Here is a 25,210-nt window from a genome sequence, read left to right on the forward strand (position 1 = left end):
GCATGCCAAAGACCTGCTAGCAGAGCTTCTAGCAGTTATGTTTAACCGTGCCATGTGTGAGGGTCTACTGGACACTTGGAGCCTATCTACGATTGTACCTATCTTCAAGTCAGGAGACCCCATGGAGCCTGGGAATTATCGCACTATCATGATTGGACACACTGGCACAGTTGTATGCATCCATTCTTGAGCAACGGTTGAGTAGATCGGTAGAGAGGGAAGGAATGCCTGCAGGCAGGGTTCAGGAGAGGCTTCTCTACTCTTGATATAACCGGCCCGTACAACGTAGAGGGCGGTACTATTTCAATTACCTGTTAACTTTACACAGAGCACTGAGAAGGGAAGAGAACACAGTTGCGTCCAGCGACTAGAATGTCACTGCGCACACGAGACCGACACCTTGTAGGCCCCAAAGACTGGCGCCCCTTTCGGTATTTCTTTATTCAAATTAAGGTAGACGATCCGACCACTTAGCACAAGCTTTTACAAAGCTGTCCAAACCTGGCGAGGGCTGAAAACGCAGGTTTTCCACCTGATTTTGGCAGCATAACGGCCTGTAGGTCAAAAACACTTGTCTAGGACGGATTCCCTCGATATCTGGAAGCTTTCTGGTGAGCTGTCACAGAAATTCAGCGGGCTGTAATTCTCTGTTTTTCACTGCCGGGAGCCCAAAAGCATGTACACGCATCCCAAGGCTCTCACGAGGCTCCCCCGATGTTCCCTTGCAGTTTAGGTGCGAAACCCTAAACCTGCAAAAAAACACAACAGGCTGTAATTCCCTGTTTCGGATCGTTTTTAGCGGAGCGAACACGCCGACGCGTGTCCCAAGGGCTCCCACACGCAATGGGACAGTTCCCCTGTGAATTGGATGAGTTTTCACGCGAGAAAACTCTCCAAACTCGCAATCTTTCGTGATGGAACTGTGCGTACCTGTGGGGGATTAGCAATTAGCTAATCCGGTTCCTGTTCAGAAGGCTCTTGCCTTGGAAAACGCGCATAAACCCCCAGAACTGTACATAGGTCAAATGAGAAGCCCACTAGTGGGGCATAACATACTGTACGTAGGGGAGAAAGAGAGCAGTATGTAGCGTGCGGGGCATCACTCCCGTCACCATACTGTGCATAGAGGGCAAGGTAAGCATTCCATAGCTTCTGTACCTGCTACAATCCACCTGAGGCTGAAAATGGCGCCCCCTTTGTTGATATGCAGCTCGTTTTTGCCAACTGGTGCGTCAGTTGACTTGGCAGCAGAGCAATAGAATGTTCCCCTTGCATTCCAGAGCTAATGACGCGAACACATTTTCCGGTCAAAAATAGCAGTTCCCTAAATTTTAGGAGATGCTTCCATGGCGTCCCTATCGGTCTCCTGACCATCATTGAAGACTACCATTTGACCACCATCTACAATGTGGGTTAATTTACTGGCCCCTTTCAACTTATAAAGTTGCAGTGACTTGACGAGTGGCCCAAATTCCAGTTTGGCGCACACGAGCTTCCATACTCATTAGAATTCAGTGCTAACTGGCCCGGGCAGTCCCTGTCTGACTGACCTAGATTCCCGATGTGAGAAACCCATTTGGCTGCAGCCGTTTCACAGTGGCCATGCAATGTCCACTTGCACCTTTTCAAGGGTTCCGGGACAAACAAGTAAAAATAAAATAAATATATCTAATACTTATTTACGGAAGGCAACAGGAAAAATACACCTCCTGGTGACACTTGACCATATCATGACACTCAGGACCATCATCGAGGAGGGCAGATCTCATGGGAGACGGATCTATTGTAGCTTTGTGGACTTCCGCAAAGCTTTTGACACAGTACCCAGAGCTAGATTGATGCGCAGGTTACAGGAAATGGGAGTACCCACAGAGCTCATTTGGGGGATCATGGCATTGTACAGACCAGTAGTAGGGCATGTCCGCACCCCTGAGGGACTTTCTACACCGGTTCACTCCACTATTGGGGTGAAGCAGGGCTGCCCGCTCTCTCCTACTCTTTTCGGTATGTATGTGGATGAGGTTTCTGACTACATTGAGAGCAATGGTGATAGAGGTGCACAGTTGGCAGGGACATGGATTCCACTTTTGTTATATGCCGATGATATAATGTTGATCTCCGAATCCCCAGAGGGAATGCAACGTCAATTGGATTCTTTGCATAGGTTTGCCCACGAAAGTTGTTTGTTTGTCAACCTTGGTAAAACCAAGGTTATGGTGTTTAATACCACCCCACAATGGATCAGGAGGTCAGCACTGACATTCACATACGGCCAGGAGACTGTGGAGTACACAGATGCTTACACTTACCTTGGAGTGGTTTTTAGCGGACCTGCATTCTCACTCAGAAGAGCAGCAGAGACCAGACTGACTAGAGCCCATGCAGCATTGGGTAGATTGGAGAAGATGTGTTCGCAGGTTCAGTTTCAGGAACCCCGGACGAAGCTCTGGCTCTCTGACACTTTGGTGGCTTCAGCATTTCTCTATGGAGCTGAGATATGGGGACCTTCATTAGATCACCAAGGGAGACCGGGTCTCACAGATGGATGGGGGAACATGGAGAAACCTCTCGGCTCTATGATCTCGCGGCTCATTAGAGCCAAGGCATCAATACCACGGGCGATTATCTGAGAGCTAGCGCCCCCCCCCCCCCCCCAACTAGTAGCTGAGGTGCTCACCAGATCAGTCTCCTTCATAAACCACACATGGGAACTTCCTAGAGACAGATATGCTCGCATTGCACTTGAGTCCTCTCGAGAGTTAGCCATGCAAGGAGATACAACATGCTGGTATGGAGAGATGGCATCATGGGTTCAGCATAGACAGGCTTCCACCATTCCAATACTCATTGGATGCACCATCTCTCACTCTTACACAATCAGAGATCACCAAGCTCATCCGCCAAGACCTGACCCAGCTAGACACCAGGAGGACATGGATACAGCCAGCACAGGAATTGGGCACGAAGATGACTTTCTACAGAGACCACCTTCTCCAGCTTACGGAGGATGGTTTTGTGACGAGACCCAGATACATGGACATCCACTTGTCTCATGGGATTTGATGTGCTATTGGCCAGTTACGCACATCTTCTCACCAGCTGCGGATTGAGACTGGGAGATACAGCGGAGTACCAGCAGAGGCTAGGACATGCCCCTTGTGTGACATGGAGCCTGAGATAGAGTTGCATTATACATGCCGCTGCCCCGTCTACTACGAGATACGAGGCCGCTTCCATTGCTTGTTCAGAGAGGGTTTTGGACCACTCTCAAGAGTCATGGGATATGAGGATCAGAGATGCCTGGGTTTGTTCTTGCTCGAGCTGCGCAGACACAGAGACAGCCTGATGAGTGGCAAGGCTAGCCAGTCTCAAAGACGGATCACAGACTTCTTCAGAACAGACACAAGACAGCCGCAAGAGCGCAGAGCTCCCCCTCGTCTCACACCAGAGGCACACTGATTGACCGAGCAACTGAACTGGGGAAACCCAGGCGCCCACGACTGCGGAGGACTACACAGCATCGACGGAGGCTACGTTAGAAGATTCGGAGCAGTCTGGCCAGGCATGTACGACGCCCGGTCAGACTACTAACCATGGAGGAGATTGATGAGATCCGCCAACGACCGATGCTAGATCTCCTGTGATTTGGCTATCCCAGCTAGCTGCTTAGTTCACACCTAGCAGTTTAGGATTCCATAGTATTTTATTTTGTCATTTTGTTATCTTGTTACTCTGACTTTGTATCAGATCCACCACATTGTAACTTTCTGGTCTCATAGGTCACTTTGGCCTTTTTGAAGAAGTTAATATAACATTTCTATTTCTATCTCTCTCTCTCTCTCTCTCTCTCTCTCTCTTTGGGGATTGCCCCTACCCCCTGCTCCTGCTCCCGCGTGCCTGCTCCCCCCCCCCCCCCCGCGCTGCTGCTCCTCGTTGCCCTTGCCTCCGCGTCCCTACCTAGCCCCCTCGCTCCCTGCTCCCTCCCGCTGCCCTTGCTACTCCCTCGCGCTCTCCCTGCAACCCCCCAACCTAGCGCGTAGAAAGAGAAAGAGGGGGGAAAAGTAGCGTAGAGAGAGAAAGAGGGGGAAAAATCGTGTAGAGAGGAAAAAAAACGAGAGATGAATAGCGTAGAGAGAGAAAGAGGGGAAAAAAGAGTAGCGGAGAGAGAGAGAGAGAGAGAGAGAGAGAGAGAGAGAGAGAGAGAGAGAGAGAGAGAGAGAGAGAGAGAGAGAGAGAGAGAGAGAGAGAGAGAGAGAGAGAGAGAGAGAGAGAGAGAGAGAGAGAGAGAGAGAGAGAGAGAGGGTAGAAGAAAAAGAAGAAGATAATTTTAACGTCGTAGGAAACTATCCCAAGAGACCTTAAAGATCTAGCCGACGAGGAGTTGAACTCAAGACCTGTTATTCAAGAGGGTCTGTCGCGTAGAGAGAGAGAGAGAGAGAGAGAGAGAGAGAGAGAGAGAGAGAGAGAGAGAGAGAGAGAGAGAGAGAGAGAGAGAAACTTCACTTCTGTACCCCTCTCTCTCTCTCTCTCTCTCTCTCTCTCCCCTGTAGGGGCCTTCCAATCATGAGAAAACAGAATGGCAAGGATGACTTGGTGGAGGATGCCATCCAAAAATGCAAAGAAGAATTGAGCGAGTCTATCAACAAGATCAACCGCCACCTCCTAGGTACTATTAATGTACTCGATGCCCGCGTGGCAGCACAAGAAAGTACGATACATACACTCGAGGATCGCGTGAAGGCCCAAGATGAGGAAATCGCACTACTCAAGAAGAGCTTGCAGAGGTGCGATCGCAGAATGTCCTCAAAGAGGGAGAGCTTCAACCCTCAATAATTCCAGAGCTTAACACGATTAAGGAACGATTGCGGGCCATCAAAGAAGGTGGGGAGCAACAAAAAAAAATTGACGACCTCGTGGGTAGATGTCATCTCAAAGACCCAACGAAAAGTAGAAAAGGCCGAAAAATGGATCAAGATTGTCAAGAAAGGAAAAGGCAAGGAAATAACCCCCACCCCCACACCAACCATCATCAACTTGACACTAGAAGAGGAGCAAAGGAGACGTATGCAGGCCTTACACGTAAGGATATGTGGCCTCAAAGACCAAGATAATGTGGATGAAGAGGTGAAAGAACTCATGACTCTTGTGGGGGTCAACGAGCAGACACATACGAGGGCTTGGAGAGTGGGCACTAAGAAAAGTGGGAGCAACGGAGAAACCTCGAAGGAAAGGGCACTCATTCTCCGCTTCCCCTCCATGGAAGCGAAGGACTTCTTGAAGAAGAGCCCGACTCTGAAGAAGATTGGCATCTTTCTTGGAGATGACCTCACCCTCTCACAGATTGCTCATATGCAAGAAGTAATGCCGGAAATTAGAGCAGCAAGGGAAAAGGGGAAGATTGCTTTTTACAGGCATAGTGGTCTCGTACAGTCCCGTACGTTCGATGATGTGCGGTACTAAACGAACTAAAAAATATTAAGATGTACAATGACGTTACGTACGTTCAAAATAAAAAAACAAAGAATTCTTACGTCTAAGGCTTAGGCCCTTGGGTTTAAACTTTACACTTAAAGAAACTTGACGTTATGAGATCTTCAATGGGAGCTTGAGAGGGAGAGACCCAATGGAGAGAAGATGGAAAGGCAAGACTCTAGTCTCTAGAGCTTGTCACTTGAGAGCTAGAACATGGAAGCATTGAGCAGTGAGAGCATTGAGAGCTTGAGAGCAATAAGCATTGAGAGCTTGGAAGTGTTGGAGAACAAGATGGAGAGGCATTGCTTAAATAGGAAGAGGCTAGAGCATGAGAGAGAGAGAGCATGGATGATGACTCTTGATGAGAGAGGGAGAGCGTGGGGGAGAGGGAGAGCATAAGAGAAGTGGAGCCCTAGCACATAGAATCCAATGTTTGAATGTGGCTTAAGTGCTTGAATTGGCGCTCCAAAACGGCCCCAAAAGTTGCCCTCAATGGCCCTTAGTCAACAGTCAAGAGCTGCCAATGGCTATAAATAGCCATTTAAATTTTTTTGGGCTGCTCAATATAATCTACTCACAATTGTGAGTTTTGCTTTTTAAAAAAAAAAAAAAAAACCGTACAGAATGTACTAAACGAACGGGACGGTACGTGACCCGCAGTACGGAACGAGACGTTCCGTACGTCGTACGAAAACTACCCTGTTTACAGGGATGGAAAGGTGGCGATATTGGAGCGACGCCCCGCATATGACGGTGCGAGATCTATGGGACCACACTAAAGATGGCAACTTGGAACTGTAATGGGTCACTCCGTCTTGATGTAGGGGCCTTTGAGGATAGCTTCACAGGGAGAGATATCATTTTCTACTCTGAGACGCATCAAGCCTGTGGGCAAGCCATGCCACAGGTGAGCGGATATAGATGGGAGACAACTTGCAAACAGGAGACCAGATCGGAGCATCTAGGGCGGGGCTCAAGGGGAGTGGCAGTTCTATTCAAGGAGGAGTTGTAACCATTGATATATATAGCGCGCAAGGATGAACATGCTAGGTACATGTGGGTGAGGCTCAGGGCAGAGACGGGCAGATACCTCTACATTGCTGTCTGTTACTTTCCTCCTAGTACGTCAGTATATGCCTCACCTAGAGGACAATCCTCCTTTGCTATTTTGGATAATGATATATGGGAGTTTTCCAAGGATGGTGACATTATCATACTAGGGGATTTCAATGCTAGGATTGCCCACCACCAGACAATATTTTATGATACTTCCAAGGAGATGCTTAGGGAGTTGGACGTTATAGAGATGGGTCTATCCAGACTATCACAAGATGAGGAATACACTTAGGATCGCAGATACTTGATAGATATGGGAACCGCGCATAGATTGGCCATTTTGAATGGCCTACAAAGATTTTCGACAGCTGGAGGTTTTACTTGCTTTCCACACCGACATGGTGCTAGCACAATGGATTATGTTATGGCCCAGCCAGGCAGGTCTCATTCCCTTCTTTCAGGATTTCATGGTGGGCACTAGGCCAGTTGGAGTAGCAGTTGATCATGCTATCTTGTCTTTCATCCTAACGTTTCAGTTCAACACAACTCCATTAGGAGAGGTCCCCACACACACTCTGTATACCTTCATGAAGGAGACGGATTCTGTGTATATGGATGAGATATACAGACAGCTATGCACCCAGGAGCCGTGACGGCCACTAGATGAACTCACTCAAATTCGAACAGAGACGCTCCATGATGTAGCATCAGAGGCAACCAGCCTACACGGAGACGATATGGGAGCATGCCCCGGAACAGTTGGTATGATGAGGAGTGTAGAGAGACGAGGATCAAATTACAGAGGGAAGTGTTCATGGGTATTACCACATAGACAGTCACGGATTATCTTTCGCTGCCTAGTGCGACGGAAGAAAAGGGCTTATCTATGTCAGTTAGAGCGGGATCTGTATCAGCTATTTATATACAGGACTCAGGCGAAGCATAAAGGCTATTTCACGAGCATTCACCACCACCAGCGGTCACCTCCACTGAGACATGGGGGGAATATGCCACATGTCTCTACACAACATCAGGGCAACCACCTCTGCCAGACCCACTAGAGACTAGCCCGGAGACATGTTCTTTCTTTACTGCCGAGAGGGTAAGGAAAGCCATTGACAGGATTAAGACAAGGAGAGCACATGATCATGATGGTCTGGTAGCAAAGCACTTCATCCATGCCAGAGATGCTTCAGAGCTCTTGGCTATGATGTTTAATCGAGCCATGTATGAAGGCTTCCTTGAGACTTGGAGTATGTCTACGATTGTGCCTATTTTCAAGTCAGGAGATCCCATGATTCCCAGGAATTATCACACCATCATGGTTGGTCACACATTAGCTAGGCTGTATGCATCCCTTCTTGAGCATGAGCTGAGTAGATGGGCAGAGCGAGAGGGCATAAGAGCACCAGGGCAAGCAGGTTTCATGAGAGGTTTCTCCACTCTTGACCAGATTTTGACACTCAGAGCTATTATTGAGGAGGGTAGACACCATGGAAAGAGGATCTATTGTAGCTTTGTGGATTTCCGCAAAGCCTTTGACACAGTGCCGAGAGCGAGACTTATACGCAGACTACTAGACATGGGTGTGCCTACAGAGCTGATATGGGGTATTTTGGCTTTATACAGGACAGTGATGGGGCGGGTACGCACCACTGAGGGAATGTCTGACATGGTCCACTCCACTACTGGAGGATAGCAAGGATGCCCCCATCCCCGACTCTCTTTGGGATGTATGTGGATGAGTTTTCTGACTATGTAGAGCGTCAGGGAGACAGGGGGGCTCAGCTAGTCGGGAAATGGATTCTGTTGTTACTATATGCTGATGATATTGTGCTGATTTCCGACTCTCTAGAGGGGATGCAGCGTCAAATGTATGCTTTGCATACGTTTGCTCGTGACAGTGGATTGTCTGTTAACCTGGGGAAAACCAAGGTTATGGTGTTCAACACCACACCGCAATGGATCAGGAGGTCAGCACCCACATTTACGTATGGCCAGTAGACTGTGGAGTGCACAGATGCATATACTTATCTCTGGGGTAGTCTTCGGTACACCGGTGTTTTCACTAAGGAGAGCGTCAAAGACTAGACTGACGAGAGCATATGTAGCTTTGGGAGGACTGGAGAGGATGTGTTCGCAGGTTCAGTTTCAGGAACCGCGAACAAAGCTCTGGCTTTTTGACACTCTAGTGACTCCAGCTATGCTCTATGGAGTTCAGGTATGGGGACCCGCGGTAGACCACCATGGGAGATGTGGCAACACGGTTGGAGGAGAGGTATGGAGAGGCCTCTGGTTTCTACGATCGCTCGGATGATTCAGACTAAGGCCTCAGTGCCGCATGAGATTATCCGAGCCGAGCTAGCCGCCGCCGCCGCCCCCGCCCCCCTCTCCCCTCCCCTCTCGTGGTGGAGGCATTGACTAGATCAGTATCCTTGATGTACGATCTATGGGATCTCCCCAGGGACAGATACGCTCGGCTTGCCCTGGAGTCATCTCGACAACTAGTTTTACAAGGTGATACAACATGTTGAAATGATGACAGCATGGTTTCAACATGGATAGATTGCCTCCGTTTCAATACTCCCTGGATGCACCCTACCTGGACAGAGATCACTAGACTCATACGCCATGATCTGATTCAGCTAGATACTAGGAGCACATGGATATAGCTGACACAGGAGTTGGGCAGGAAGATGGCCTTCTACAAAGAGCATCTTCTCCAACTCACGGAGGACAGCTTTGTGACTAGGCCTGTATACATGGATACACACTTATCTCATGGGATAAGATGCGCTATTGGGCAGATACACACATCCTCACATCAACTCCAAATTGAGACTGGCCGATTTCGAGGGGTGCCAGCAGGGACCAGGATATGTCACCTATGTAACTTAGAGCCAGAGACAGAGCTGCACTACACATGTCATTGCCTGGCGTATTATGAGATACGCGGCGACTTCCACTGCCTGTTTAGAGAAGGTTTCAGACCTTTTTCTAGAGTCATGAGATACAAGGATCAAAGATTTCTCGGATTGTTCTTGCTAGAGCTGCGCAAACTTAGGGAGCTTGTTGAGGACATCAGGTGAAGAGACGAATCATAGATTTCTTTACACCAGCCAAGGGAGAGCCAGAGGAGCAGTCATTACAGCAGATCTCAGAGCCCACCCATACTAGAGGTACGCTGCTTGACCGAGCCACTGAGCTAGGCAGATCTAGACGCCCACGACCTGGGGGGTCTCCCACCCATGACGAAGGCTGCAAGAGAAGATATAGATCACTCTAGCTCGACATGCAAGACACCCAACCAGAGTACTGACCATGGAAGAGGTTGGTGAGATCTGACAGCGACCGAGAGAGATTTCATCTAAACCCACCAACACAAACCCCCCCCCCCCCCCCCCCCCCCCCTTGTATCTCGTCTTAATTGGGAATCAACCTCAGATTTATTTCCTTTCTCCTTGGTGTTCTAGTGTTAGTTCTTTGTAACTTTGTAATTTTCATACTCAGACATGATATCAGATTCACCAATTGTAACTTTTTGTTCTCATAGGTCATTTTCGCCTTTTGAAGACGTTAATATAACATTTCATTTCATTTCATCATCTCTCTCTCTCTCTCTCTCTCTCTCTCTCTCTCTCTCTCTCACACACACACACACACACACACACACACACACACACACACACACACAGCAGATCTTGTCGCCTCACACGAGAGGCACACTGATCGATCGAGCGACTGAGCTGGGGAGATCCAGACGCCCACGATCGTGGAGGACTACAAAGCATCGACAGAGGCTACATCAGAGGATTCGGATCACTTTGGCTTGACATGCACGACACCCGGTCAGACTATTGTCCATGGAGGAGATTGATGAGATCCGCCAGCGACCGATGCTAGATTTCTTGTGACTTGTGATTTAGCTATCCCAGCTAGCTCACCTACCAGCTTAGGATCCCATAGTACTTTTATTTTCTCACTTTATCATTTTGTCATTTCGTTACTCTGACTTTGTATAAGATTCACCACATTGTAACGCTTTGGTCTCATAGGTCATTTTGGCCTTTTCAAGATGTTAATATAACATTTCATTTCATTTCATCTCTCTCTCTCTCTCTCTCTCTCTCTCTCTCTCTCTCTCTCTCTCTCTCTCTCTCTCTCTCTCTCTCTCTCTCTCTCTAAGTAAAGTTCAATGATTTTGAAGTTTCTCTTCGTGTGTTGCTATTGATTTCTCGCTTGGAATGTCCAAGCCTGTAACAATTGCCCTCTTAGTGTACAACCTGGTAACATCATCTATTTGATGTAGTAGAACTATGCTGAGTACTTTTTGGTTTTGGGCCTAAAGATGTCTGAGCCCATATAAAAGAAGCAAAAAGGAATATGTTTAAATATTGTAAATTAGGGAAGAATTACAATGAATCAGTAAGTACTCTCCCAATACTGCTGAAAGAACTAGGGGAATTGGAGTGAATTTACAATATGTTTAAATATTGTAAATTAGGGAAGAATTACAATGAATCAGTAAGTATCCTCCCAATACTGCTGAAACAACCAGGGGAATTGGAGTGAATTTACACTAAGAAAAAATTATGTAAATTAGGGAAGAATTACAATGAATCAGTTAGTACTCTCCCAATACTGCTGAAAGAACTAGGGGAATGGGAGTGCTCAGTGAATTAGATAAACAGGCCAAGCCAGAATTCACGTCACCAAGCTTGTAGTAATCTCGAAGCATGTCTGCGACTACGTCATAGGGATAATCCAATTATGACTAAATACATCCAGTTGCAAATAAGGAAACGTGCAGCTATTCTGTACTGCAGGTATGCGGATTTTTTGTGTCGATTGAATGATGATCAGAACGTGCGTGCTCTCTTTGAAAGGGCATTGAGTGTCCTTCCTCCTGAAGAATCTGTTGAGGTACAAACTTTATTTGGCATTTAACGAGTGTGAAGGTCCTCTTTACATGTAAACACGAGCGTTTCTCTATCTTTCAGGTTTGGAATCGTTTTGTGCTGTTTGAGCAAACATATGGAGATCTTTCAAGCATGTTGAAGGTGGGGGAGGATGCCCAGATTTCTAGTGTCCACTTTTGTCAAAGGTTACCCTAGGAATGTCCTCATACTGTTCAGTTCTTTTTATGCCATAATCTTCTGCTGAGTTGTGTGTTTTAAAATATCTTACAACAAGTTAACAGCGAATGCTGTACTAGTGTACTGAGCAGTGCATGAAGCTTAGCACTAGACAAAAACATAGAAGGAATCCATTGAACTTAGAGAAAATTTTGACAGGATCAACTGGTCGCAACTCAGACCAAAACTTCACGATATGGACTTTGCATGTCTGCCATTTTTATTCAAAATCTCTTTGTCCTATATCTCTGGAGTCGTGAAAAAAATTTAGTAGGCTGAATTTTGATTTGATGCCTGCCTCATGTGTGTCTGTCGTTCGGAGCTGATGGTTGTATGATCTGGTAAATGACCACCATGAGTTTGGAACTTATTTTTTGTATAGGTGAATCTTGGCTTTTCCTGGATTCATATAGGTATATGTTCACCTTGCAGTGGACATCAAATTTCACGTTTTGAAGATTTTAACTAGTTGCTGGTGGGAAAGTGCTTTCTACCCTAAGTGGTGTATGCCCTTTACCTACCTTTTACTGGATTAATTCTTCAACCTAATGCATTTGTTTAGTGCTAGACTTCATAATGGGTGAGTCTTCCCTGCAGCTCTGGGAGTCATGATAAAACTTGTACGTCGAACTTCATGGTGATGTATGCTTATGTGTGTTAGTCGGGTTTAGAGGATATATTAATACATTCACTATTGGGCAGTGATGATTTTCTCAGGTAATTGTGCTATTTAGTCAGTAGTATGCATGATTGATCTGATGGTCTACCATAAGTCTATAACTCGCACATTCAGGTATAGGTGAATCTGGGCTTTTTCAGGATTCATCTAGGTGTTAGGTGTGAAGGTTTTTAGTGTATGGATATATGACTGTGTGTGTTTAGCATTTTGTCTGTCTTGGCATTGCAGGTGCAGCAGAGGAGAAAAGATGCTCTCGTGCAGATTGGAGATGAAGGAGCAGCAATGGTAGAGAACTCTTTGCAGCAACTTATTTCTCGCTATCGTTATCTGGATCTGTGGCCTTGCTCAGCACAAGATTTAGACCACCTTGCCCGACAACAGGTGCATGTCAGCTTTCTCTTTGTCCTATTTTCCCAAGCAAGCTATTTGTTAAAGTAAAAGACGGAGTTCAAATTAAATGCCTTCAGAGTGGATCCGTAAGTTTGCCTGCAAATATCACCGTTGCACTTCGATCTTCAGTCTATGAGATACTGACAAATGCTACTAAAGCTATCCTACACAGCTTAGGGGCTCTCAGAAGCAAACATTTGTGTCGGTAGAAAACTAGAGGAAGTGAACAGAGAAACTTATTAGCTGCCAGAACATGTGTCATGCATGGAACAGGGGAGAATTCCCCTTGTAAATCTAACTTGCTTGAGGGAAAAAACGTGGAAAACTCGTAAACAAAGGGCTAAAAGATGGGGGGTATTTTGAACTATCATATGCTTCTACATGCAAACCCAAACAAAGAAGCCGTACTTTCCATAGAGAAGAAGAGAAGGAACGTATAACGTTGTAGGAGCAATGCAAAGAGACAAATTAATCTGTACAAGAGGTCTTGAACTCAACACCTTGTACTCTAGAGAGAAATGGGTCGACTAACTCAATGAAGAGAAGCTCTGCACTCCTTATCTTCCATTCTGAGCCACGTGTGAAGGGGGGCTTGCCAACCTCTCTCTCCCCCCCCCCACACACATGAAGAGAGACTTCTATGCCGAGCTAAAACCCCATTTCCATCTGACTATAGAGAAGAGACACACTCTCAACCTCCACCAACTAACAATGCAAGTTGGTTCCTCTCCTAAAGCTTGTACCCTTCACTCTAGCTCTGGCTAATTCTTCCCTCTTCTTCTTCAATAAAATGTTGTTGTAAGTCATGCGTTCATTACTCAAAGTGTCAATAGTCGGTAGCTACTATGTACTCATTTTGTGAATCGTAAATGCCATCCATGCACAGTGACACCTTGAAAATGCCAAGAACATGCTCTTTGCACGAGCATGGTGGACGTAGATGTGGCACTTTAAATCCTTCTTTTCCACCTACCAAAGTCCGGTGTAGTTCCAAACATTGAGGTATATGGAACAAGTGCATCTTCATTTAGCCTTCATTCTAAATGTTGAAACAGGTAATGGCACAGAAACTGGCTGGAAAAGCAGGCAAGAATAACTCTCAGCAAGCTACCATAGTCACAGGAGGTAGGCAAAAAGCACTTCTCTGAACCACAAGTGGCATGTGTTGCCATTGAATTTCACCTTTGTTTGTGATCTAGCTGCAGCGAAGGGCACAGATGCCGCAGGATCTGCATCTGCTAATATTGTGCTTCCAGATGTCTCAAAGATGGTAGTATATGACCCAAGGCAGGCACCAGGTAAGGCTTTTACTAGTGTGTTGGTGGTCATGATACTGTTGTGTAGTTGGCTGCTTGATCTTCCTTTTTCAATGGCTGACCACTTAAACCCTTATTCATGGTATATGCTGCAAGTATAGGAAGTGGAACCAGCGGACTACAAACAAGTGTCGGCGGACAACCATTACTTGGTTTGCAACTAGGGGGAGCACCTGGTGTTTTGCAGCAATCAAAGGGTGCTGCTCCATCTGGTATTGTGCGGCTCTACAAATTCAGTGTGCTTGCAATTGTGTGCTAGCAATTCAGGGTTGTTAATAGTATGGTGTGAAGCAGGTGTGCCCGGGCTTTTCGCGCCTGTTCGACCCCGAGCGCCCACAGCTCAGTTTTCCGCTTTTGTTCAACCATCTGTGGAGGGTTCAACGTCAGCATCTGTTGAAGAGGCAGTCAAAGTTTTGCCACCTACTTTGGGCAACTTTTTAAGTCAGCTTCCAATTGTTGATGGTAGCAATGCAATCCTTAAAACTATTCAGCTTGCATCATCTAGTTATTGTGTAGCTGATAGCTGGTGCTTTTGTGACTCAGGTCCAACCCCCAACATTGAGATGGTGATGGCTGAGCTTTTACAACTGAAGATTCCTTTAGATGTATCTGAGGTCTTGGGAACAGATTCTGACGGCGCATTTGTAGCGAAGGTAATAACAGGAGATACTAGAGGACAGACAGCTGGAAATGGTTTTGCAAAACCTGGAGCACGTAATATGGGTAACCTGAATGTTAGAGCAATGAAAGCTGATGGTCAAAAAAGAAAGGAGCTTGATAGTAAGCATTCGCCCCCCTCTTCAAATCCATGACATAACAGAGTGATTGTAAAGCAGTTCTTGGTTGTGTCTTGCTTGGTGCAGACTAAGACTTTTCTCTAGCTGCCTGCCTGTGTGTGTGTGTGTGTGTGTGTGTGCGCGTGCGTGCAAATATGAAGAAGATTGTATTCAACAAAAATCAGCTTTTTAGAAAAGAAGTGTTTTATGGAATTAAAATCAAATGCTTTTTGCAAAATTAGAAAAGCATACCAAAGCAAGAAAGAAAAAATCAATAGAAACAGCCCTGTGATTGAGAGAAAGAAGAGCCCTGCTTGGGAGGGAACACCTGTTTAGAAAGGAAAAATTTCTAGCAAGAGAATCAAGTTAGAGAGCAGAGAGAATCAGCACTTTCTAGGGAGAGCAAATCATTGCATGCTAGAACTCTTGCTATGGCCAGAGATGAGTAAAGGCCACCCCTTTAGGGAGAGTGTAGCTGTACCCGACAGATGGAAGTATGCAAATTCTAAATTCCATCACATTTTGCTACTGGTTATGAACTATATCCTTGGGTTTGAATCACAATCTGGAGGAAAATAGCCTTATTGCTTCAAAATTTGGTAGGATAGCTTTTGTAGGGAAGAGGGATACAAGCATACAAGGGCTCTTAATGGTTAGAGGAGGTCATTCTAAACAGAAATTTGAAGTGTTGTGGGTAGGTGTTAGGGTGGGTAGGCCCATTCTTAGGTCTTGGCTCAGGGCTAGTCAATGATGTTGTATGCTAGAGGTGGAAGATTTCTGGCGGACCCTGTTCAAAAGAGTGTGCTACCCTTGCTCTAATGGGAGAGCTGTGTAGAGAGCATTCACCAGCTTAGTTGATAGGCTCTTATCTATGATGACCTCTATGGCATCTCACATCTAACACTGGATCTCACTCACGGCTATTTCATTTCTTGGAGATCATCAGTCAAATCCATATATCTGCACAGTGCAAGCCTTCTAAGGTGCAATTGTAAAAGCACGCCTCTTATTAGTTTTGTTAATTTTCCCTCATGTCAGCGAAAATATTTCTTGTATTTTCTTTATCACAGATGTAACATGAAATTTAAGAGACTCTAGCTTTACTCTTGTGGATACGTCTTGCTGTGATATAATGCCATTTCATCTTGTTGTTTCAGGGCAAGAAGAGGAGGACAATGCCCCTGTGCAGAATCGGACTCCAGATGTCTTTAGATTGAGACAATTGCAGCGAGCGCGTGCAGCAAAGAGTGGGCAAACAGTTGGAGGAGCAGGCTCAACTTCCGGTGGCAGTGGTGCAATAACAGGGGAACCATCAGGAAGCTCTGGTTGATTTACTATCTCAGGCTGATCGGACAAGAAAGAGGGCAGAAAGAAGGTTGTTGATTGGGAACTAAGGGATGAGAAAAGGATTGTGGGTGCTTCTAACATCAAGAGAAGGTTGGTATTAAGGCGACAAGGATGTACGTAGGTGCTCAGCTGGCAGTGTGAGCTTCAGGGAAAGACTATGAAGATCAGGAAGAGTAGATGGAAATTGGGAGCACAAGTATGTGCTAATTTTGGAAGCATGTATATAAAAGAAGGCAGCAAGAGGAGATGCCCACTCAGAGCAAACTCAACAGCATCACAAAAGGATAGACAGGCCCTTAGGTTATAAACAGAAATGTAATAAAACCATTCTTATTATGTGCTTGTGTGTGTAGATTTTGCTTGACCCTGCAATGGGGCCCCATAGTTTTTTCAAACACCAAGCAAACATCCAGACCAGTACGGAAGTGTGAAAAGAGTTTGATCCAGACCCTCCAACCGAATCAAATGTGGCCCTAATTTTTTTAGCATTGTACATGCATTTTGGAGCAATAAGCTCCAAAACGAGCATTGATGGAATAGAGTATTTACAAGCATCATGATAAATTATGATATCCAACACTATGATACTATTATGTAATGAGGCACCGTGATTTTATCACTTGTTTCTTTGCTTTTTGGTATGCCCAAAAGGCAAAGCCCGCAAAGATGCCTTCTCTTTTTCTTCTCTGAAATGTTTCTTTTTTTTGGTTTGTGTCATGAAACTTGAAGCTCATCATTTGATTATGAAGAAAAATATGAGCTTGATGAATTACCATAATAGGTGACCTAGGATGAATAATCTATGGACTTAAACTTGCAATTTAGCTCTATTAGTGTATATCTCAAAATGGGTGAAGTTTTTCTTTTTGTGGGATTTGTCTTTATGAATTATTAGCCTTGCAAATCCCGGCCGTTGCTCAAGTCTACGGGATGGGCGCCACATGGCCGTTCAACCCATGTTCAGATGCTCTCTTTCGCTGCCTGGCGTTTTCGAAGCGTCCGTACTCTGGTTTACCTGCAACGCGTGGACGAGGGCGTTAATGCCTGAGATTTTTCTGTGCCGATTGCGTAGGGGAGTCAGTGCAGTTTTAATGAGATTCGTAGGGATGGTGCATTGGCTGCGTTTCACAGGCTGTGAAGAAGACACGGTGGAGGTTGATGCATGGCATGGACAACACGGCGGCAGTTTCTGTAGCGCAGGAGGCAGATGGTGAAGTGCATGTGAGTGGGCACAGTGCTGCCAGGCCAAGTGTGAGGCTATTCGATATTGTCGTCTGGGAGATGGCTGTGTGTATATTTAGTGTTGGTGTAGTTTTGTGTTGCAGTTGTGTTCAGAGATAGTAGTGGTTTCGAGAATGGCTTCAAATTCTGATTTTGCAGAGAGTTTTAATGTTGATGACTGCACGAGTCTTGATGCCATGAGTACAAGTGAGGAGATGGACTTTGAGCAAGGTTTCCTACACCCGTGAATTTTACGTTACTTGAAGGATGTGATGATTACATGTGTTACCTTGATCTGTTATTTACAGTCTGTTGGTTGTTTTTCGCAGAGTTGAAGAAGGTTGCCGAGGGTTGTAGTGGAGGGAGCCATGCCGCATTGACTTCTGCTCGGACGCCATGCTCTAATCTCAGCCCGGCTCCGAGAGCTTGCAAGAGGGCTGCCCGAAACAGGGGAGGTGCTGGGAGGCCATTTTCTGCCGAGGGGAGTGGCAATGTGGGGGGGTGAGAAGCCAGTATATTTTCTTCTTTTTGTAAATCCCAAAAAAAATTTATGTTTTATGAGTTGCCGTAATGCTGTTTTTCACTACTCTCTGTTTTGGGCTGATTATCTCATTCAGCAGGGCTTTCCCAGTGTGCTCCTGGTTGCAATTGTAAGTGTGTCTTGATCTTGTGGAGGTCAGTTCAGGTGAATGATTTTGATTTCATTGGAAGGTGCCATGAGTGTGGGAGAGTGAGGGTTAGAAGTGTTTTATGCGTTCATTTTAATGCTGCTGTGAATTGCTGCGACGATTTAGCTTTGTTGAGGAGTTGTGATGCTGAGAGAATTGCTGCTCTGTCTGGATCTGTTTCTGTCATTAGGCTGCTTGCTCACGAACCATGCTATGTCAACCTCGCAACATCCCTGAGTTTGGAGTGTGCTTGATGTGCCGTTGTTCTGATGCGGTTGAAAGGCGTCATCCTGATTCAATAGAATCGATCACTTGGTAGTTATCTGAGGCTTTGGTACCTTCCTTTATGTTCACCACCTACGCTATGTTAAGCTTGCAACGTCCCAGAGTTTGGAGTGTGCTTGCTGTGTCGATGTACTGATGTGGTCGAAAGGCATCGTGTTGATTTGTTAGCATCAATCGCTTGTTGTGTGTACGATCATTTACATGCATGTTTCAAGTTGTGTGCCTGAGGTCACCACCCTATTTTTCCATCTTGAGAATGCTTACGATCTGGTAACCACCAGTGCATGGGTAAACTCTACCCTAGAAATATAGCATGCTGAGAAGAAGCTGCTACTGCCATAGAACTCCCTATGCCCATCCTCCCCCGCGAGCTCAGGCCCCCCATTTCCCTGTGGCTGCCCACCTGATTGCTCACTCGAGCTCTATGTGGTGCCTTTTGCATCGAAAGGAAGCACCTCTGTCATCAAGGCGTCTGTAAATCGTTGCATGCTCTTCATGGCGAGCTTGTTGCTACCTTTTCAGTAGATGGCAGAAGGCCCAAGCTGGATGAATGCTGGTAGGACCTTTGGCTTGGGAGTTGTTGCGGCAGGTCGATGTCAACTGTCTGATCTTTTTCGACCTTGAGAGATATGTTTGTTGCCTATAATGTCATGCATGCTTGAGCCACTGGAGACCACGGAAGCGTCGCTGTTGCGTGCAATAATTGTCCTCATCCCCATTGCCCACTATTTCATTCTTGAGAGGTTTGTCTGCTGCTTCTGATGTCGTACATGCTTGAGCCACTGGAGACAAGTCCCATGTACATCAAGTGATTGCTGGTTCTCAGGTACGACTTGCAAGTTCTGGAAATTGGCAGCCTGTTGTCCTGGTGAAGCCTCGTTTTGTTATAGGTGTATTGCTAAGGCTTAAAAGCATCAAAGCTCTTCTTGTGCTTTTTCCTCGTTCAAATTTGCCCCCTTAAGAGTTATGAACAAGTTCGTGCACAACCCTCTTTGGTGAAGGTGTGGATCTAGTTTTACTTACGAGGGCCGTGCACTAAATGGCTCGATGATTTGTATGGCTAGTGAAGTGTTGTTTAGGAGAGGATGCCTAGCAATCAAATACAAGAAAGCCAATGAGAATACAAGCGCCAATTGTGAGTGACTGTGTTAGCTCCTTGCCACAATAATCATGTTTGTTTTGTAGGTGTTGCAGTAGAGGTGGCCGTTGGTGGTAAGCAAACCCTGCCAGAAGTTCTCGCGCAAGCTCAAGCTGAGGTTGAGCCTATTTTGTCCCCTGTTGTGCCTACACAACCTCGAGTAGAAGTTCGAGCTCCAACAATGGGCCAGTCCCAACACACACAAGTTGCCCCCCCCCCCCCCCCCCCCCCCCCCCCCCAACAACAACTTCAAGTCGATGTCCAGCTTGCTAATGATGGTATGAACCTGGCTTTAGTGCCGTATGCAAGAGAGTTTCTCCCATTGCTGGTGATTTCTGAAATTGGTGAAGCTTCCCCCAAGTTCGCTATTGAGGGCAAGATACTGAATCTTTATGGCACATACAAAGTAGCATCCGATAAGTACAGTTCGTATTTGAAGCTTGACATTGTGGACACAGTCTACAGACACTATACCTTTAGTGTTGTATGAGCCTTATATCACTCAATTCCAGGATAAGCTACACATTGGTGAGTACATAAGGGTAGAGAATCCCAGTGTCAGCCCAAAACTCGAGGGGATGGGGGTACATCGACTTGTTCTTTGCATGTCAATGCCTCAACATTGGTGATAAAAGTAGAACACATTCCACTAACGGTATCTTTCTTTGCTGAGACTTCTACTAGATCCTTCTTGGAGGAAGCAATCAAATCATCATCGCAAGCAAATAGAGGAGCTACATTGGGTACTTTGGCGTTCGTTATTTCGCAAAACCTCCAATCCAAAGCAGGAGCGCAATTAGGGGAGCTTCTGGTTGCAGACGGGCCGTTACTTGATGATCATGCTGTGGTGAGTAGACTAGCTTTTTGTCGTTTGATTTTAAGTGACTATCGTGATCGGTTGTATAATGCTTCTGGTGTAGGTGAGCTTTGTAAACTCTCGCAAAGGTGATTGCATGCAACTAATTGCTGATTTGGAATGAGAGGAGAATATGATGTGTGTGGCTCACAACATTGCTCCATTCAATGGTCGTGCCAACACAGTGTTGGTGCTTGACATCATTGTCCTAGTCCCTGTTCGTAGTCCTCACTTGCTTCAACTCTGGTTGAAGTTTTGCAAGCCCAAACTGAAAGTTTAGGTTACGGTCGTGAGGTACGTTTGCTGTGTATTGGTGTGCTTTCCTCAATTGTGTCTGCACTTAAAAATCTGAATGTAGTGGACCTTGCAGTTGGTTGGAACGTTGTGCTTTACCAACATCAACTCAGTTCTCTTGGAAAAGCAATGCCCACTTTGTAAATTGACAAAGGTTCACAAAAGTTCGCAAGGAGGATTCTGTGCTGCTTGTAATCCATTGATATCACAACCATCCCAAAATTGGATGCACACATCACTAGTGACAATAATAGTGTTGTCAATGCTCAAATTGTTGGTTCTATGGTTGATGTTGTGCTTGGTTTTAAAGAAAGCTTCAAGGAGTTGTATACTAGAACTGTTGCAAATGCTCGAGACATCTTGGCGGCCACAAGCAGAGTAGGTGCTTTCAAGCTTAGTGTCACAGGCCATGTAATAACGTTTGCACACCGCTCGAAGTTTGTTGAGTGAGGTTAGCTTACGCACATCCATTTGGTCTTTTGAGGCTACCCTTCTTTCAATCACTCCTTTTTTAATATTGTGTGCCTCGTTGTATATATCTCCTTGGCCCATTAGTATGGTAGAGACTTTGCGAACCCTAAAGCCAGCTTGCTTTTTGCGTAGTTTGTATGTTCTCCCTTTTTGGCATGCCTTTGAGAACATTGTACACAAAATAAATTTGTAGCTTATTTTATGTAAGCCTCTCTCTCTCTCTCTCTCTCTCTCTCTCTCTCTCTCTCTCAATTTTGGTCAGCAGCCTACAATTGATTTGAAATATATGTTGTTTAGGTGCAAACACAAGTTTCATGTGTTGTGTTCCTCCGCACCACTCAAAGTCAGTTACCTTCCACACAATCGCTTGTCAAATTAGCTTGAAGTTTGGCCTTTCTTCCGTAGCTTCATTTTTGGCACAATGTCCTCCTTTCTACTTAAACTTCATTATTTATGTCTGTCTTTGAAAGATTTGTATGTGAAACAAATCCGTAGCTTATTGTATATAATCTCTCTCTCTCTCTCTCTCTCTCTCTCTCTCTCTCTCTCTCATCTCCTAAGCGAGACATCCTACGCGGTGGTGTCCTATGCGAGCTGCTGTCCCATGCGACCTCCTACGCGAGTTGCTGTCCTACGCGAGTTATCCTACTCCGTTGTTGTCCTACGCGAGCAGGTCTCTCTCCCTCTGCAGTGGGACGCAGTCTCTCTCGCAACAACCTGCAGGCAGAGGCAGAGACAAATATCTCCTTCGTTAAAGTTTAAAGTCCCTCACCCTAGTATCCTACACCACATTTGTGGCTCGGGTTCGATGGATCCGCCTACCGAAGGGGAAGGGCCGGGTGTAGATAACTACACCTGCCCAAAAAAAACGACGGCTACTTTCAAATGGAGAAACAGAGATACTGTACTATCACTAGGATCCTTACGAGTTGGGAAAACCTCCAGGATATATGATGAGCTACTGATGGAGAAGGTCCAGGTGATGCTCAAATTATAGCTAAACTATATGAGGGATGACATCAGGAAGGAAATGCACACGAACGCTGAGAGCTACAGGAACTCCATGTATGGAGACATGATGAGAGAACTAAGGAGAGAGATCCGGGGGATACAGAATGAGGAAATTCCGATCGTGAAAACGGAATTATGAAACCTAATCAAGACCGAAGTAAATGTTAGAGAATGCGTTATGCAAAAGAAACTCGATGAGGCAGTAGCAAGTTTTGAAGCATGGAGAACAAATATGGAAAAGCACATGGGGAAAAAGATGCAATAATCAAGGAGCTAAAAGGAGGACTTGCGGCTTGCAAATCTGCAACTAAGGAGAAGGGAGACGACCAACCTTTGGTGTTGAAGGAGCTCGAGGACATGAAGGATCAGATGAAAGCTCTACGGGAAGGAGATGAACAGAAATGGAAAACGGCATCTTCATGGGCGGAACGTCTTGTTAAGACACAAGAAAAGGTTGACGAAGTAGAGAAATGGATTGAAGATGCGAAGAAAGGAAAGGCCCAGATGCCTGAGACCACACCTACCTCCACCATTATTAATATGACCATTGAGGAAGAGTAGAAAAGAAAGAATCGGGCTCTGCATGTGCGGGTCACAGGAGTCAAAGACAAAGAGAATGTAGATGAAGAAGTGAGGGAACTGCTACAAATCATGGGCATCACAGAGCCTACTCACACAAGTGCATGGAGAGTGGGCAAGAAAGGAATCGACGAGAAGGGAAACGTAAAGGATAGGGCACTTATTCTCCGCTTCCCGAATATAGAAATAAGGAAAGAATTTCTAAAGTAGAGGCCAACTCTTAAGAAAACCGGTATTTTCCTGGGAGATGACCTTACATTGGCACAAGTGGCACACATGCAAGAGTTGATGCCAGAGATCAGGGCAGCAAGAGAAAAGGGGAAAATCGCCTTTTATAGAGGAGGGAAAGTAGTGGTTCTGGAAAAGCGCTCATCATGACGGTGCGAGACCTATGGGGCGATGCTCCGAATAGCGGCGTGGAATTGTAATGGATCATATAGGCTAGATGTAGGTGCCTTTGAAGACAGCTTTAGGGACAGAGACACAGTTTTCTACTCAGAGACACACCAGATACCGGGAGAGCTTATGCCACATGTGAAGGGGTATTTATGAAAACAGCTAGTCGACCAGACAAGAGATCTCTGTGAGGTAGCCAGGGTTCAGGAGTAGCAGTCTTATTTAAAGAGGAGCTGAAACCACTACTACAGATTATCAGGAAATATGAACAAGCAAGGTATATGTGGGTGAGAATGAGCGCCGAGACAGGTAGATTTCTATATATCGCTATATGCTACTTCCCTCCAAGTACATCAGTCTACTCCTCACCTAAAGGACAGTCCCCTTTCTCCATATTGAATAACGACATATGGGAGTTCTCTAGAGATGGAGACATCGTTCTCTTAGGAGACTTTAATGCCAGAACGGCCAACTCTCAAGCAGTATTCTATGATACTTCTGAGGAAATGCTCAGAGAAGTGGATTTATCACAGGAGGGGCTTACTAGAAACTCATAGGATAAAGAACACAATGAATATGGGAGACATCTCATGGAAATGGTAACTACACATGGTTTGGCCATACTTAATGGTCTAGAGAATTTCCCTTTATCTGGGGGGTTCACATGCTTCCCGCACAGGCATGGGGCCAGTACAGTGGATTATGTCATGACTTCACCAAGCTTTATTTCTAGTATCGAGGACTTTAAGGTGGGACCCAGACCGGTTGGGATTGCAGTGGATCATGCTCTCTTGACCTTATCAATCTCCTTCCAATACAATGCCTCTCAAGTACAAAGGAAGAAGACACACACAAGATATACTTTCACGCCAGAGATCGATTTAGTCTATGTGGAAAAGATCTATAATAGGATGTGGTCAGCCGAGCCAGTATATACTGTAGAGGAGATTACTTCTCAGCTAACAGAGATACTACATGGAGCAGCACAAGAGGCATACCCACATACTCAACCTGACCAGAAGAGAGGATCTGGGAACATGCCTCAAAACAGTTGGTACGACGAGGAATGCAGAGCGACGAGAACCCAGGTCCAGAAAGAGCTTACACTTGGGATCATCACATATAAGCAGTCTCGGATTGCTCTTCGGCGTATAGTACGTCTCAAGAAAAGGGCATTTTTAGCCAAACTGGAGAAGGATTTATATAAGCTCTTCTTGAGTGAGGACTCACATGAGGCCTGGCATTTATTTCACGAGCACTCATCGCCTCCGACAATTACTTCTCCTGAGATTTGGGGTCAATATGTAACATCATTATATACGGTATCTAGACAGCCTCCATTACCAGATCCGCTAGAGCCATGCCCTGCTACTAGTACTTTCTTTACTACGGAAATGGTGGAAAAAGCCATTGATAAGATGAAGACAAGAAGAGCATATGATCATGAGGGTCTAGTAGGAGAACATCTGATCCATGCAAGGGATCTACTTCAGAAGTCCTTGCTCGTCTGTTTAATCGGGTCATGTGTGAAGGATTACCTGAATCTTGAAAATTATCTACTATCGTACCTATTTTCAAGTCAGGGGATCCTATGATAACCGGAAACTACCATACCATTATGGTGGGACACACATTGACCTGACTGTACGCATCCATTCTGGAACAAAAATTGAGTAGATGGGCAGAGAATGAGGGCATAAGGGCAACATGACAAGCTGGATTCAGGAGGGGTTATTCCACTTTAGATCATATTCTTACGCTCAGAACCATTATTGAGGAAGGAAGAGCAAGCGGGAGAAGGATGTATTGTTGCTTTGTGGATTTTCGAAAAGCTTTTGATACAGTACCAAGGGCCAGATTGATGCACAAAATGCAAGAGTTAGGGGTCCCCAAAGAGATTATCTGGGGGATCATGGCCTTATACGGGTCAGTAACTGGCTATGTACGTACTCCAGAAGGGGATTCCGACATTGTTCATTCCACCGTTGGAGTAAAGCAGGGATGCCCACTGTCCCCTACTTTATTTGGTATGTATATAGATGAGGTATCAGATTACATTGATAGAGAGGGTGACAGAGGTGCTCAACTTGCAAGGTCATGGATCCCTTTGTTGTTATATG

The 25,210-nt window shown here is 45.7% G+C and overlaps 1 protein-coding gene and 2 long non-coding RNA genes across 6 annotated transcripts in view; all 3 read left to right on the forward strand.

Moving 5' to 3' along the window:
- Positions 1–16,798, forward strand: part of CSTF77 (Tetratricopeptide repeat (TPR)-like superfamily protein) — a 130,218-nt gene extending 113,420 nt beyond the window's left edge. For 2 of the 3 annotated variants that reach the window (XM_086499374.1, XM_086499372.1), the window contains exons 15-23: positions 11,355–11,451; positions 11,529–11,588; positions 12,571–12,723; positions 13,788–13,857; positions 13,932–14,030; positions 14,150–14,260; positions 14,343–14,510; positions 14,592–14,828; positions 15,982–16,798. In XM_086499374.1, the coding sequence (XP_086355500.1) occupies positions 11,355–11,451; positions 11,529–11,588; positions 12,571–12,723; positions 13,788–13,857; positions 13,932–14,030; positions 14,150–14,260; positions 14,343–14,510; positions 14,592–14,828; positions 15,982–16,154 (1,168 nt within the window). In that variant the 3' untranslated portion in view covers positions 16,155–16,798. The remainder of the gene's footprint in view (positions 1–11,354; positions 11,452–11,528; positions 11,589–12,570; positions 12,724–13,787; positions 13,858–13,931; positions 14,031–14,149; positions 14,261–14,342; positions 14,511–14,591; positions 14,829–15,981) is intronic. The other variant, XM_086499373.1, reaches the window with a different exon arrangement.
- A 196-nt stretch (positions 16,799–16,994) lies between these two features.
- LOC147425311 (uncharacterized) lies at positions 16,995–19,664 on the forward strand. Of its 2 annotated transcripts, XR_015186327.1 has the most exons (3): positions 16,995–17,623; positions 17,722–17,904; positions 19,531–19,664. It is a non-coding gene; the product is annotated as an uncharacterized LOC147425311 (long non-coding RNA). The 2 variants fall into 2 exon arrangements; XR_015186326.1 differs by having other exon boundaries at positions 17,722–19,662.
- A 317-nt stretch (positions 19,665–19,981) lies between these two features.
- On the forward strand, positions 19,982–21,323 carry LOC147425312 (uncharacterized). The gene is made up of 3 exons (XR_015186328.1): positions 19,982–20,330; positions 20,404–20,633; positions 20,710–21,323. It is a non-coding gene; the product is annotated as an uncharacterized LOC147425312 (long non-coding RNA).
- The last annotated feature ends 3,887 nt before the right edge of the window (positions 21,324–25,210 follow it).

Source organism: Adiantum capillus-veneris, chromosome 25 (genome assembly GCF_014529385.1).
Source record: "Adiantum capillus-veneris isolate H3 chromosome 25, ASM1452938v2, whole genome shotgun sequence".
NCBI lineage: Eukaryota > Viridiplantae > Streptophyta > Polypodiopsida > Polypodiales > Pteridaceae > Adiantum > Adiantum capillus-veneris.